The 15,186-nt window shown below is 45.1% G+C and overlaps 1 protein-coding gene across 2 annotated transcripts in view; it reads left to right on the top strand.

Moving 5' to 3' along the window:
- ARHGAP24 (Rho GTPase activating protein 24) overlaps positions 1-15,186 on the top strand; it is a 191,034-nt gene that overhangs the window by 148,364 nt on the left and 27,484 nt on the right. Inside the window, exon 3 of one of the 2 annotated variants that reach the window (XM_059826782.1) lies at positions 6,909-7,031. In XM_059826782.1, coding sequence (XP_059682765.1) covers positions 6,909-7,031 — 123 coding nt within the window. Of the gene's footprint in view, positions 1-6,908; positions 7,032-11,239; positions 11,352-15,186 lie in introns of those variants that run through there. The other variant, XM_059826783.1, reaches the window with a different exon arrangement.

Raw genomic sequence — 15,186 nt, 5'->3', positions numbered from 1 at the left:
TTCGGTCTTAGCCTCCCTGGTTGATTTTCAGCTTCACAAAATCCAACATCACACCTTCAGTTCAGGGACATCTTTCCTCCTTCGTGATCTAGATACGTTTTAGACAAGCTGTGCCATGAAAGATGTAAGCAAGCTGAGTATTGTCGGAAAATACAACCATGTTCTGTGTAGTTTCCGTAGAGCAGGTCTCTTCTGATGAGAAGATACAGCATATATTCTGTAACAGTCACTTCAGAATTAATGCTGAAGCTCCCGTAGATACAGACTATTTGTCTCTGATAATCATGCAGTGTGGGTTGTTCTTTTTGACATGAGTTTTTGCATGACCATTAAGAACTTGGTTCTCCAACCTACCTTAATTTTGTGGTAAAAGAAGAAGGTGGCAGTGACTTGAACTTAGGCTATGTACTCCTTTCTTCATCCTAGTTGAACTAAGAGGGTGCTGTAAATTCTTGGTAAAGTTTTACATGCTCAGGAAGAGCAGGAGCAATACCAGGCAAGTGCAGAATAAAGAAGCTTTTAAGAATGGAAACAAACCAACCAACCAACAGAAAAACCAAAACCCACCCCCCCAGCTCTTGTCTGCAAGCTCCATGTTATACTGCATCGTCAGAAATAAGTCCTCAGGTGATACGTTGAAATTCACTGCCCCTACTCCCTCTCCACCAGCACATCTGTAAGAACATACGCTTGGCTGCTTAGCAAGCGGTACGCGCAGTTCAAAAATGCTGCAAGTTTCAAGTTAGCTGTGTCTCCGTCCTTTAAATTGGTCGTGTGAGACGCAGCAGTTGCTAAGCCTTCAAGACAGATTCTCCCTTGCTATGAAGAAAGGTTTCTCAGTGAATCCCAGAGCCAATAAGACATTAAAATCTCATTAAAATACAATTGCATCCCGGAGCTTAGCTCCTTCATTTTGCTTTGCAAATTTCAATCTGCGTTCTGACCAAGCTTTTTGCACTTAGTTTTTTCCGCTGGCCCAGTTGGAATGAACGTACAATGTTTTAGTGCTCAAACTGGTCTAACACTTTGAGGGCAGTTTGAAGGGCAAATTGTCCCCTATCACCTCAACACAGGAACCCAAATCATCCTTGAGAGGCACCTACGCGTGGTTTTCATCGGACTGAGGATGCGCGGGGTTCATGCGCACAGGCGGTGGCCAACAGAAGAGTTCTTATGTTACGTTAAAGTCGTGCGTGATGATAAGATTTAACAGCTATGATAGAGTTTCTTGCCTCACTTGAGGATAGATGAATCCTGCCAGCATCAGTCTGTGGAAGACAGACATGTATGGATTTGAACTGTCTTTTAGTAGCTCATCAGTATGTCAAGTCAGACTTCCATGCTTAAAGCAGCAGTGGTCAGCGTTGAGTTAATATCAAGGTTGGGTAATCATAATTTCTGTTTTGTTCTTAAGCAAGGAGTTTCATTAGGAAAAAAAAAAAAAGAATAAGGTTTTTCATCTTGGTCTCTGATATTCTAGTACCCTCTACGACTGGCAGAGTTGATTTCTGCTTAGGATTAAGAAGTCTGAATACACGTGCTGTAAAGTGAAAGCTGATGAAGGAAATTCAGGCGGGTTTTTCCAGAGAAACAAATTGAATATGGCACTTCATGTGCAGTTCATTTGCAGCGTAGGGGGAGATTTAAGAACGCAAAGTGTAGCGGAAGAGTCATGAATTCTATTGTAACAAATGGTGTTTTGCTTGTGAAGACATACTAATTGGAGTCCTGATCAAGGACTATAAATTACAGAGTCTTATCATCCATCTGAATGGAGACGAGCGTGTCTGCTTCGTTGCACATGGGGATGGCACTTACTGCTACGTCGGGCTACACTTGGCAGATTTTATGCAAAACACAGATGCATACGTTTCTGAGTTGCGAACGATTTGTATGGACTATCAGTTGTACAAAGATCAGGTCCTCTACCTTAAAAGCTGGTACAACTCTGAGGCTTTGGGTGATACAGGGACTTGTGGGAGAAGAGGGCGGCATTGTTCAGTGCACGTACGCAGAAACGTGGTGATGGGCAGTAGTAGCTGGAAGAGAATTCCAGACCATATCGCAGCGAGAACTATTTGAAAGACAAGCTAAAAAAATTAAGGAAATAAAGTGAAACCAGGGTACAGTAGAAAGAAAACAAAGGACTCCTCAGGCAAGATTTTCAGAAATTAATGTCTGAATATCAGCTCCTAAATCTTTTTGTGAGTATATGGCTTGATTTTTTGGTGAGGTGATGAGTAGCCAGGAGTTCCTATTTGACTACCGTATGGACGTGCATTTAGAGTATTCATCTGAAACATGAGAAGCATTTTCCTGAGAAATTATAAATTTAGGAAACAAATGTGAAGCATCCAAGCAGGAGGATGTTTCTAAAGAAAACCCGGTGGGTTCTGTTGTAATGCCAGTCTGCCTTTCACCATCTTTCAGTTCCCAAACTGAGAGCAAGGGTTTCAGAAACTACGGCTAAGAGAAACGCACAAGGGAGTAGGGAACTGTTTCACTTTGAAACTGGCCCCCAAATTTTTTTATATTGGAATGTGAATATTCTTTTGAGGTTGGCCATGACATTCTCAGCTCAGAAAAATCAGATTAATCCTAGTTTTTGATGTTTCTTCTGGGAGAAAATTCTCTTTTAAACAGTTGGTATGAATTTAATCCCTTCGCATTCCATTCTCAAGAATGCTGGAACTACTGTTCGCGAGCAATCCAAGATGCTTTTAAAAGGACAAGCAAATACTTCATTCGGAGTTCAGCCTGGGTACATTCAGGTAAGAGAAAGGCGTTGGGTTAGACAGGAGAGACTAGAAAGAAAAAACACCTTGCATGACTCCCTCCCACCCCGCAGCTGAATGCAAAATATCTGTGCGTTCACATTTAGTTGATGGATGATAAAAAGCAGGAGAGGTGTTGAGCCTGGTATTTCAGGAAACAATCACCCTTCAATTCAGTCACCGCCTCCTCACGCTTTTCCGAGTGTGTAGTGCTGCATGAGCAAGTGCAGGCTGTTCCCTTTCTTTTCCCCTGCGGACTGGATCCCTGCAGGAATTGGCCTCCCCGTATTTTAATTGTTTTTTTCCGGTTGCTGGCAAGTGTTCTTAAAATACCTCGCCTCGCTTGCATCAAGGCGGCGCTGGCTCGGTGCGCAGAGCTGCACCCAGCGTGGGGCTGAGCGGTGGCAGGCTGTCCCGGTTGGGAAGCGCAGCGGCAGGCTGTAGGGACTGGCTACCGAGCCCCGGAGGAGGCTGGAAGGAGCTCTCGGGGGCTTGTCAGTCATTGCTAGTGCCGAAGGGGGCAGGAGGAGAAATCGGACCCGTTCCAAGTGGAAGATTCATCATGGTGTTCTGCTGTTTCACTGTTGCCGCTCCACGTGGATGTTCTGGATAGATTTCTTCAATAAATAAGAATTCATTTCTGATGCTGCCAAGAAAATAAAACGGATTAGGGATTGGATAGGGCCGCAGGAATAAAAATATGTGATATTACAATGTAGTTTTGAGAAATGGTATAGATCCAATTACTTTTGGCCGTTACCAGAGGCTGGAAGAAAGAGGGATATACACATCAGTTGTGTCAACAGCAGGTTTTCATCTTGAATGTGCCAGAGTATACTTCTTTGGTTGGGTAGACCGGGTTCTGCTCCTTCCAGGTTCTGTGACACCTGCGATGTAACAAGGGGAAAAGATTAAAAAAAAAAAAAAGCAGAGTTCATATTCCAGCGTTGGCTACTCAAGAGTGGGCCACAACACGCAGGGTTAGGCGTTTCTCGTACTTGGATTGCAAATGCAGGAAAGGAAATTTGAGAAGGCGTCATCTGGAGCTATACCATAATACAGGTGAAATACATTATGATTTGCACGCCCACAGGAAAGGAATAAGGATGCATTCACATCTGGAATGGACTTCGTGCTAAGCACCATTTTCAAGTTGACGTACTTAATGCCGGTATCGATGGTATGAATAGAAGTCTGATTTTTGGAGATTGTGATCTACTCATGCTTCGCTATAATCATAACAATAATATTATATGGGAAAAAAAAAGTAAGTGGACATTCTAAACAGCGGACCTACTGAAGATTCAGAAAGGTCCTTCTAATTCTGTTTATCTGATATTACTTATCTGAGGTAGCTCTTTCCCTGGTCATTTCTTCCTGTCTGTCCTTCTGATTTTGGTAATTTTGTATTTAAAATATAGTCCCACTAAAAAGTAACATTTGTAGTAAAGCACAAATCCAACACATGCTATTGTATCCCCAAAAATCTTTTAGCGAGGCTTTGATTCTTGAATAACTACTTAATTAACGCACAAGAACCCTGCAAGATCCAATATTGTGGTGTGAAAGAAAGGAGTTGAATTACAAAGTAGACAGATCCGGAATTGCTATAAAATGGTGAAGCTCCTTTTGTTAGGAAAGCTTCGCTTTCTCATACCAAAAGGTAATGTAACCAAACATTGTTTTCCTTCTCTGCAAAATTAAACACAGATTAATTGTGTATTAGCTGAGTGGGCGTTTACCTGAGTTAGTTGTTTAGAGTACTGCTCTGGAATCCACCCTGGAAATGAACTATCTAGACTTCAGGGATTAATGCAGTTTATCTGGAGAACACCGTCCAATTTGTCATAACATGATAACGGAGTAAATCTCACCTAATCTGCTGAATTTAAATATGCAGGCTATTACAAGGATATGGAGCGATCTGACAGACACCTGAGAGGAGGACCATCACTTGACTCTGGCTATCATCTTTGTTGTTGTCCCTTCAGTAAGAAAATCAGGTCACCTCTTGTTTTATTCTGGGATCTGATACGTATGTTGTGTGAACGCATCTTTTTGTATGGCACCTTACAGGATCCTGGTCCGTTAAAAAAAAAGAAGCTACAGTACAATATGATAGTATAAATAAATCTTTTCCGTTTTTATCTGCCACAAAAAGGGCACAACTGTGTTGCATGCTTTTTCTCTACGCTGTAGAGAAAATATATTCTATACTATATTTATTAGTATTGTATTTAATAGCTGTGACAATACATTGAGGCTTTCTGTTTGTATCTTTGGTTTTGGGTCTTTTCAGGATAAGAACTCTAGATGATATCTAAAATACGCCAGTTTAAGTAGACTGTAGACAGTATCATGTCTACTCTTGGTGCTTGAGTGAGAGAGAGCTCTCCTCGATCTGGTCAAGATGGCTATGTAAAAGGTAGAGATGGGGAGTAAATTTCCAGGGCCTGACCATGTGCTTTCTGCTGGGCAGAGTTGATGTGGAGGGCTACCATTTGGGATGGTAATGCTTCCCGCTCCCCATACCCTCATCCTTCACTTCTTGGAAGGTAAAAAAGACGGAACATAGCATAGACGTAAGACCCATGTTTTGTACTAATTCTTATGCTAGTCACTGAAAAGATTCCAAAAAAGTACAATGCAGTTTAGCTCATGCTGATATTTCTCTAGTGTTGGCACTTAAAATAGGTTCATCCCTACCTTTTAACAATGTCTTAGAAAAAAAAATAGCATTCTTCAGCCTTTTAAACTGTGGTATAGTCTAAAATGTATCGTACTTCAGGTTGTTGCATTACTTCTTTGGAGACCTTTTTGGGGAACATGTGGTCTATGAATGGCTGTATTTTGACTGTAGAAAACTAGTCTCTCTCTTTATTCAAAACTAAAATTTGAACTTGGAGGTAATGATGTAAACCTTAAGAATAAGTCTTCAGTAGAATCTGCCCGTGTCTGAGAAAATCGGGCTTTTGTGTTCGCCAAGTTTCCATTAAGTCCCTTTTACAGTTGCGTGTCCTAATTCTGTGAAGCGTGGACTATACGAGTAGGTTCCTTCAGAACGGTTGTGCTGAGAAGCTGTGGTTGGATTTTCTAGCCGTTAAGAAATTTCTCTTTAGAAACCTGCCTGTTGCAATGACCAGCGCTGAGCATGGCACTCTTCAGAAGACCTCCCAGGAGCAGTATTCCTGCTGTAACGAACAGAGATATTTACTTTAGGTATGACTAGAATCAAAAATGGGGATGGAAGAAGCTGGAAAGAGATGAACACAAGAACTCAGGGGATTTCTAGGTGCATCGCGTTTGTGCGTGAAGTATGCATGCATGCTCTTGGCTCAGTGAAAGGGCTTCAAAATGTCTGGTGCTGTCTTTCTGGAAGGGTTTGCTCCTTCTGCAGTGCTGGAAAGGTGATTTGAATCCCCGTGTGCTCTGGCACTAACATAGTACCCATTAGGATGGAGGTGAAGCAGTACTACAAGTGTGAAAAGCTGGAGCTGTGGCAAGCCAAGTTTTGGTTTTGACCTTCTTAGTGTTGGTCCATCCTTTAAATAAAGGCTAATAAGGCAGTGTGTTCCTTCTTAATCTAATCCTCATCAGACCCATCCGAGGCAGTGGGTTGTACCATGTCAGCTGCCAGCATCGGCTGCCTTCTCCTTAGAGATTCACAGCAACGCTTGGGTGTATCAAATGTCGTTGCCGTGAACATGACACATTGTGTTCCTGAAAATAAAAATGGAGTCATCCCCACTTGTTCAAAGCACGCTTATCTCTCTCTGCGTTTATTCTCTCCGTCATGGTACAATAGCCGCTTCAAAATTTCCAGTGCGTATATCAAGTTACAGATTAGTGCAGGCCCCCGTGGTTCTTGGAACGGCGTGGGGCTGGTTTTGTTTACTGATGACATTTATCCTCTCATTTCCTTTTGGAAGCCTGACAGCTTCTCGCTGTCTGATGGGGAATGTACTTACAGGACCTTCTTTTCATGCCGTGTCTGACGATAAACACTCCACTCCATAGTATCCGTGTCTGCTTGCTATGGAGCCGCTATTAGTGCTTTCAGCGGTCAAGTCTGGCAGGAGCTTGCCTGGGCAGAAAAGCAAAAGGGTTTCTAAGTGCAATTATCTTCTCTTGCAGGAGGAGACCGAGAGCGGATGACAGCTAATCATGAGACGTACCTTCTTATGGCGAGCACGCAGAATGACATGGAGGATTGGGTGAAATCCATTCGCAGGGTTATATGGGCGCCGTTTGGAGGAGGTGAGTCAGTGAGGGAACACACAAGGCTCCCAGATACACAAAGACACGTAAGGGTTCTTCTGTCGTCTCTCTGTCACAGCCAGAGTTTTGAAGTGAAGAGGAGGAGAATGGTCTAGATCTTTCAAAAAAAGTGGAGTAAACCCTTCGTTTTGACTTGCAGTGCAGGTATCGGGCACGTTCCCATGCAGAGGGCTCAGTTAAAAGGCTTTAAACTGTCTGGAACTACTTCCCTTGATGAGGATAGCACATGATAGTGCATTTCCAAGGCGAGGGGAAGTTTTCACAGAAGGTTGGTCTTCTATGAAATCAGCTTTCCCGCGGGGAGAAGCGGGATAATTCGTTTGGTCACCAGCTAAAAGACGGTCTGTGTGTTTCACAAATGCCTGTTGTTGTCAGTGATTCTCCCGCAAGTGCCAGCTAAGGCCGGTAATAGTATTATATAAAGCTGTGCACTCCAGTGTAAGCCTCAGAATATTCGTGCTAGCAGTATAGGATAGATTCTTTTTCTTTTGATTGGCATACCCAGTAATTTAAGTAGTACTGGATCAAAATTTATTGTGGGATGTCTAGTTGTCTTTTTAAAAAGCTCTCTTACATTGAATGGGCCGCAAAGTATTATCATCATTTTCATCATTATTATTCTGGTGATAATGCCTGTGGTACTATAATACAAGTATGATTGATACACTTGCACAAAATGTCAGTACATTAATCAATCTGTTCCCTGGAGCTCTCAAATCTCCAAGTTCGGGGACAGAAATATTTTTCCACTGTGAAAGAGCACCTGTATTGCATCAAATGGTTTTGGTCTTGTCTGCAGGTTGCTGGGAAAGTAAGTCAGGCAGGATTGTCTGTGCTGTTTCATGACCGAGAAGCACAGTTATCACTGAAAACTGTCATTGCTGACTGCAAATGTCTTGTTCTCAGCTGCCAGGTAGACCACAGGAGAGAGGACGGGAGGGACTGAAGGCAACTACCGTTTTAAACAAAACTTTTCTTGTAAGCCACCCGTCTTTGTGCTCAGGTCACACAGTTCTTAGGAGAAGGCTTTAGCCTCACTGGTGGGCTGTGCTAAGGGGCTTGGTCAGCTGGGGCCTGCCTGGCACCTCTTCAAACCTGGCTGTCTTCTCTTCGGCTCCTCCTGGGGAAACGTGCCCCGGAAAGATGGTGCTAAGCAGTCGTCTCGCTGGGATCTGGCCCTATATGTTACTGAGCTAGCACAAGTCCTGGATCTGGGGACGCAGGTCTTATAGGAGGATGCTTAAAAAACAAAATAAAAAAAAATCCCAACCCCAAAACCCGCAACGTGAAAGGTTTGTCTTAGATGGCGTGATCTTCTGCAGGCATATTGAGTTGGTTTGGGAGAGGGGAGGCGGGAGGAGCACAGTCTCCTGCAATTAGGCTAGGTAAGAAATCCGCTTGTTTATATAGCGTGAAGGTTACCCGTCCCAGCTTTCTCTTTGTAAAGCAGGTCTTGTGTTGAGCTCCTCCATGGTCTCTTACTCCAGTCCAGTAGCAGCAGAAGCTACTGTGACAATAATAAATTTGGGGGCGTAGCAGAACTGGATTTTTTGAAGAGTATCTTTGTGGGTCTTTTGCACTTGGCTTCCAGCACGACAGTATTTATCTGTGGCAAATAATGAGGACAGGCAACCTTGCAATTCTTCTGCAAGTGGAGGTGTCTACAGTTTACGGGCGGGGAGCTGAGATTAAGTGAAACTCCGTTTCTAGCCCAAGTCCTTGCACAGAGCTACGAATAGAAACCAAATCTCCCGAGTCCTGACCCTGTGCTTTCTTCACCAGCCCCTCATTTGCTTTTATAGGGCAAGAGCTATTTCTGGTTTACAGCCGGGAATCCTTCCAGCCACCATGAAAATTCTCAGGACACCATCGTTGTTGTAGGAGTATTTAATGCCAAGTGCTGAGGGAAGCACCTCGCTAAAGACTTTGCATGATTAGCGTAAAACAAGAGACGGGTGCAATCCTTGAATTACTGTTTTAATTCATTTGTAGTTAAAACACTTGTAAGCATGTTCTTTTTGGTTTTCCTATTGGATTTCTTGAGCAAATACACTGACTCAGGGTTATTTGTATTGGGAAGCAAACAGTTAACTCCCTGGAAAACATGGGAATAGATGGAACATGATTTTGGGTTTAGTGTTCACAGAGAAGACTTGACCATGATAACAAGGCAAAAGCAGTATCGTGGGATGTGTCACCATGAAGAATTGTGTTTCTAGCATGTTGCCCATTTTATTAACTACTTGTTACTTAAGTTGATAGTCTGAGCTATCTTAATAAGTCTTAATAAGCCCTATTAACTATTCCGTAATTATGTATGGCTGGACACGCTCATATTTTTATTATCCCTTGCTACATGGATGTTGCCACAGCTGGTGCAACAGTCTGACCCTTCTAAAGAAGGGCACTTCTGGCTTAAGTTGTCCAAGAGCCCACCTTTATGAGCTGTAGCCACTCAAGTTAAAAATCTTTTTATCTGTTACATTACCTATAAACAAGACACGGAAAAGTTGCAGTCACGTGATGATGACTAGCCAGGAATTCTGTAACACAGAATTACTTCAGACAGCTAATGAATCGAAACACCAGTTTGGTATCAGCTTCCTGAATTTCAGTACTAGATGGTAAACCACAACAGACCGGTGTTACGCAAGGCGAGTGCCACTTTGAGCAACGTCTTTGAATTTTCTGGTTCTTTTAAGCATTGTAAGTAAGCGGGGCGGCGAGGGCGTGTGCGCGCACACGTGCGCGCGCACCGCATGCGTCTGAGCTTTGGTGAGCCACTAATATTTAAAGTTTGTTTGGCAGTGGGAAAGGACTACCGGTACCAGAGCAAGGAGCTCTGTAAATGATTAACCATATCATTAAATTGTTATTTGTTAACCTGTGCTAAAAAGAGAAGGCGGGGGGGAATCTGCTAAGGTGATCAGAAACAGCTTGGGTTTTGCACCAGAAAAATACGGTGACTGCGGAAAAAAAATCTGAAAGGGAAAAGAAATGTAAATGAGCCAGGGCACGTAATGCCTGTTTGCACATGAAATTCCTTCCCTGATTAGATTAAAAAGGCAATTTTTTACAGGAGGGAAAGGCCTGAGCTTTAATTGCAGAGCTTGCAACTAAGGGGGAGGGAGGAGGCGAGAAGCAGCATGAGCATTTTCGCAGGGGGAGCAGCGTAAGGTCTGGCACCTCCCGCGGGAGCCAGGCACAGCCTGCTTGCTTTTCAAGCCGCCGCACGCGACAGCCGCCTGAAGTCAACTCAAAGTCACCCGGAGGAGCGGACAAATCGGCGTTGCGGCGGCTCTCTCCTCTACGGCGTTTCCCTGCACCTGCTGCACGCGAGGGGCTGGCGGCGGCGGCCGTGGCTGCCATTGCCAGGCGCGGGACCGGGAGGGAGCGAGCAACCGGCGCATCCCCGTGCGGAGGCACGTATTCCTCAGCAGCTCCCCGGGATCCTGCCGGCAAAGATGCGCTGCTGCCGCATCTGACGCGCCTCTCCCATGAGAGCTTCTGGTGGTTCGAAGGCAATAAAGCAAGGGAGAAGTCCATGAGAACATCGGAGAGGGAGCTGGGTATATAAAAAAGGCCTTTTGAAAGGAATCTCTTATGGACAGAGAGCCTTTCGGGCGAAGGGGCTCTTCTTTTTGCCTCTCGGTTGCAGAGATAAGGAGCCGGCAAGGAGTATCGCATCCCGGAGGATTCTTCAGTGGCCTTTTTGGTATTGTTCTTCTCTTTCCCCTTGCGCACTGCGAAGCGCTGACCTTTTCCTGTGGAATTGGAGTCTCTGCCACTCAACCCCCTCTTCCAGCTGGGAGGAAGAGGTCTTTCTCGCCCTCCGTCTGTGCAGGCACTTCTGTTTGAATGGAAGATATATCTTTTTGCTGAAACTCTTTTGTTGTGACATTGCATAATAGACAGTTGTATCGCCGCAGGAAATAAAAGAAACGGAGGAAATAGAGAAACGGAAGGAAATTGTTCCCCAAAGCAAAATTGAAGCAGGGAAGAGAACATTAAAATCACTTCAAGCCCTACCCAAGATCTAGAAGACCACAAATCTCCTAGCTCCGGAGGAAAAGACACTATTATAAAAGCTGCTCAGCAGTCAGCAACGATGAGCAATCGTGGTGTTTCGTCTGGATGCAGCTGGTAAAGGAAAGCTTTGGAGGAAGGTGGGGGCTCCGGCCTGTATGATGCCTGAAGACAGAAATGCTGGAGTCCGCAGCCCAGGTGCCTTAGCAGCAGCTCCTTTCATTCCTAAAACTACTTATAGGAGAATTAAGCGGTGTTTTAGTTTCCGTAAAGGTAGGTCCATTCCGTCGCTGTGTTCCGCTTTGCTAGCGAAGCCGCGGCTTCTGAGAAGTCAAGGGGGCTGTGTGTGCAGGGGCAGATGAGAGTACCGAAACAAAAGGCGTTAAACAATGCAGATGCCAACATTCCACGAATGATTTATTTACTTCTTTGTTCATTTGTTTGTGGCTGGCCAGCTGATGCTGTCTCCACTGCACAATAGCCCACGAATGGGCTGCCTGAATGAGGTGGCTTGAGAACAAGATTATTGCAGAGCCTCTGAGCAAAAATCAGCGAGAGCAGTGGGGGAATCAGACCCGTGATGCTCCGAGTCGCCTGTTTGTCTGGCAGAACATCAGGGAAAAGAGTTTGGGTTTGCATGTTGCCTGTGTGGGAGGAGGGGGGGAGAAGGGAAAGAGCAAAGCGACGTGATAAATGTGCATCTGTGCAGAAGGCTAAGCCCTGGGATTCGGAAATTTCTGATGAAGCGTAGCCCTACGATGCACTGTCCTGTTGCAAGTGCTGCATTGCCACTTCATCCTGCTGCCCTGCAGCCTGCGTTTGCCTTTCCACCTGCCGCGTAGAGACGTGTAAAGCCAGTTTTCTTCTGCATTGCACATACTCCCCTTGAAGCAGAGCACGGCAGTACTGGGGGGAGGAGGGCAAAGAGGAGGCTGGCCTTCAAAATATGTCAGTTGGAAGCGCTGGAAGGGAAACGCGTGTCTGAGAAAGAGAGAGGACAAGTGATGATAAGGTGCCACGGTGCTTGGGATAGGTGGGGAGAACCTACCTCTGTGACGAGGACAAAAACTTTGTGGGGGGGAAGAGGAGAATATTAGTGCTGCCTTAAAATCGATGCTGGACGGAGAAATCCAAGTGAAAGGGCTAAATTGTCACGTTGTTCTGAAGTGTGAGAAATTATCTTACACAGGGCTTATACAAATACAGTCATCGTCACCTCCTGCTCCTCCCTAAACCGTTCCTCCATGCTGCCATTTGTCCTTTTGCAAGACCGTACAGCTTTTTGCTCACAAGACTCAGCAGCGATGGAGCGGCGTCATCGCTTTTGAGGGTTGTGTGCGCAGGCAGTCAGGGGCGATGCCTTGAAACGAGGGATCACAACCAGTGAGGGACTCGCCGCAGAGATCAGCTGCCACCCGCAGCCGAGACAGCACTGAAAGCTGTTTGCCCCCTGTACCCCCCCACGCCGAGGCCAGCGTTTCCCTTGGTTGCTGGAGTTGAGTCCTTCTGGAGACTGGCCAGGAGGACGTGGATGTGTCTGTATGAAATGTGCTAGTGCATTTCAAGGTGTCGGTGTGAATTAGAGCTGTCTGTGCCCCGTTTAGACACTTAACTATTTGAGAAATGTTTGGAAGTTGAATAAAGGATTAACTGATAATTTTGCAGACAGCTGCCTTTTTGCCCGGGGTGCAGCCTGCGCCGCTCCAAGAAGAGCTTCAGCTGTTGATTCTTTCCCCGTACGTTCTGACACAGAAACTCTTCATGTCTAAAACCCCAAGTGAAGCTGCAGCGCTTGGGGCAGACGACAGAATGATGGAGGTCATGCCGCTAATTTGCTTTCCTCTCTATATAATTTCTTTCAGTTGCTTTCTTCCACGTGTTGTCTGTCAAGAGCGTTGTCACGAGGCCCCTAGATCAGAGCTGCAGAATGCCGGGTGCGCATGTTTAGCTAGGTTCATGTCCCACTGAAGTCAATGGGAAGACGAACATCAACTGGACTTGTAAGTCAAGCCTTTACTATGGTTGCACAGGCAAATTAGGCTAACCGCACTTGTCTTATTAATCGGCGTACCGGATTCTTGTAACTTCATTTGCAGATTGTATACCTAAGTATAAAAAAAGGCAAAAGTAGCCTTCTGCAAACCTAGCCCATGCTTGCGTAAAGCAGATCAGTTAGTTCTAAGCTGTGCAACACAATGGAGAAAATAAAATTAGCCGGGAAAACCATGGGCTAGTCATTGGAAGAACTACAACGGAATCACGACATTGTATGTTTAGACAGAGATACATTGTCATCTTCACCGATGATACGAGGTGTAGATCCCTTCCTGGAAATCCAGATCAAAGCTGCATTGTGATAGGCACCGAAAAATCGAATGTCAGACCTGTTTGCAGGTCATGTCATAGGAGAAGTCAGTGCTCAGAAGGCAGCATCTGAAGAGAGACAGAGCCTAGTGTCTTTAAAATCCAATTTAGAGAAGATGCCCTCTGTTTAAGTACCACCACAGGAACCTCCTCAGAGCTCATGCCGGCTAAGTGGAGAAAGCGGTAACTGAGGGCAACTTTGCTGGCGTGCACTGGTGAGAACATTCAGTAGCATAGTGAATTTGGGTGAGCAGAGTTTTGGAGGAGGAGGTGGCATTGGCCACGGCCGGAGAAATGGCGCGGGCCCTGACGTGATCGACTGTCATAAGTTCCCGGTGATGTTTTTAAAATTGCCTCCCTTCCTTTCCAGCCTGTAGGTAGTTCTGCTCTTATTTCAGAATTGTTTTTTCTAAGCAGTAACCTCTGGTGTGCAGCTCTGCTAAACTCCAGGGCAGGAGTTTATCTTACCTTATCTACTGCTGGCATCAGACTGACTGTGGGGTAGGAGAAGGCTTAAAGGAAAGAAAATGAGTCAGGCGGGAACAAAATTCTGCCACTGCTATTTTTGGTGGGGTTTTTCCTCTCCTGTACATTACAAAATTCTGTAGAGAAGAAGAAAATACTCCCTGCCTTTGGTCCGCTGGGGAACACCGGAGCAGAAAGCTGATAAGAAAGAATAATTAAAACCTGCATATGAAGTGTTACGTAGCCATGACAGCCACTGCTTTGTGTTATTCCAGGACCTTTGTTCCCAGCCCTGCTGTTGAAAGCCATTCACCTGATCTGTTATTTTCGCTGTCAATGAATTACTGATGTAGAATTGAGAACTGCTTAAAATGCTCATCCAGACCCTAAGCTGAGATCAATTCCTTTGACCTTAACTGGCCCTTTCTGATCAGAAACTCGGAACTTGTATCAGAAGGATGGAGATCCTCTGCCGCACGTTGAGAAAACACGCCTACAGGCGTGGGTCCTCTGTTGAAAGCGTCAGCTCTCTGTGCTTTATGCTGTCTGAAAACGATGCGATCATCTGAAATGCTGAAGGGTGGCTTGGGAAAGGCAGAAACCTTCCGGCTCGCAGAGCGCGTGTGCTGTGGTAGAGCCAGAGCGGCAGATCGGCTCTTTCAAGCTGCTCCTTATAGAGCAAGGAGACAGAACTGCTGCCTGGATCTTTCTCCTTTTTTCTTACTGAATCAGAAGCTTGGAGTCAATAGACTTGAGATGTGACCCCTGCCTGTGTTCAGTGGCTAAGGAAATCATTGACTAACAGCATTCTTAGGTTTTAAAAACATACTCTAACTGTGAATACGTACCATTGAAAAGACCGCCGTGCTTTCACAACTCTTGAGTAGACATACGCAGGATTTGGATATAGCACTGTAGCGTCTTTCATAAGCTTTGTAGGTATCTGTTAGGCTTGGAAATCCAGTTTCTCAAAATGTTTACAAAACTGCCACGGGAATGTTCTAGTTAATGAATAACCGCTCGGCATGCCCTTTACTACCATGTGATTTTCCTCTTTGATGTTATGCGTGATCTCGGCTTAATTGGATATAGCTTTAAAGACCTACAAGGGCCTCTCTGAAAAAGCAGTTCTGCTGATTAAATCTAATGACTGGTCAGAACTGGAATCCTGTACGTTTCCCTGCCTTCTGCCGGCTCCGGGGAAGCCAAGCTGCTGCCATTCTGAATCTCAAGGTTTCATGTTGGTTTTGTTTGTTCGTTTCCCCTCTGGCACCCTAAC

This window comes from Gavia stellata, chromosome 19 (genome assembly GCF_030936135.1).
Source record: "Gavia stellata isolate bGavSte3 chromosome 19, bGavSte3.hap2, whole genome shotgun sequence".
NCBI classification, from domain to species: Eukaryota; Metazoa; Chordata; class Aves; order Gaviiformes; family Gaviidae; genus Gavia; species Gavia stellata.
Note: the sequence above shows the minus strand (reverse complement) of the source record. Positions and strands in the feature narration are given on the sequence as shown.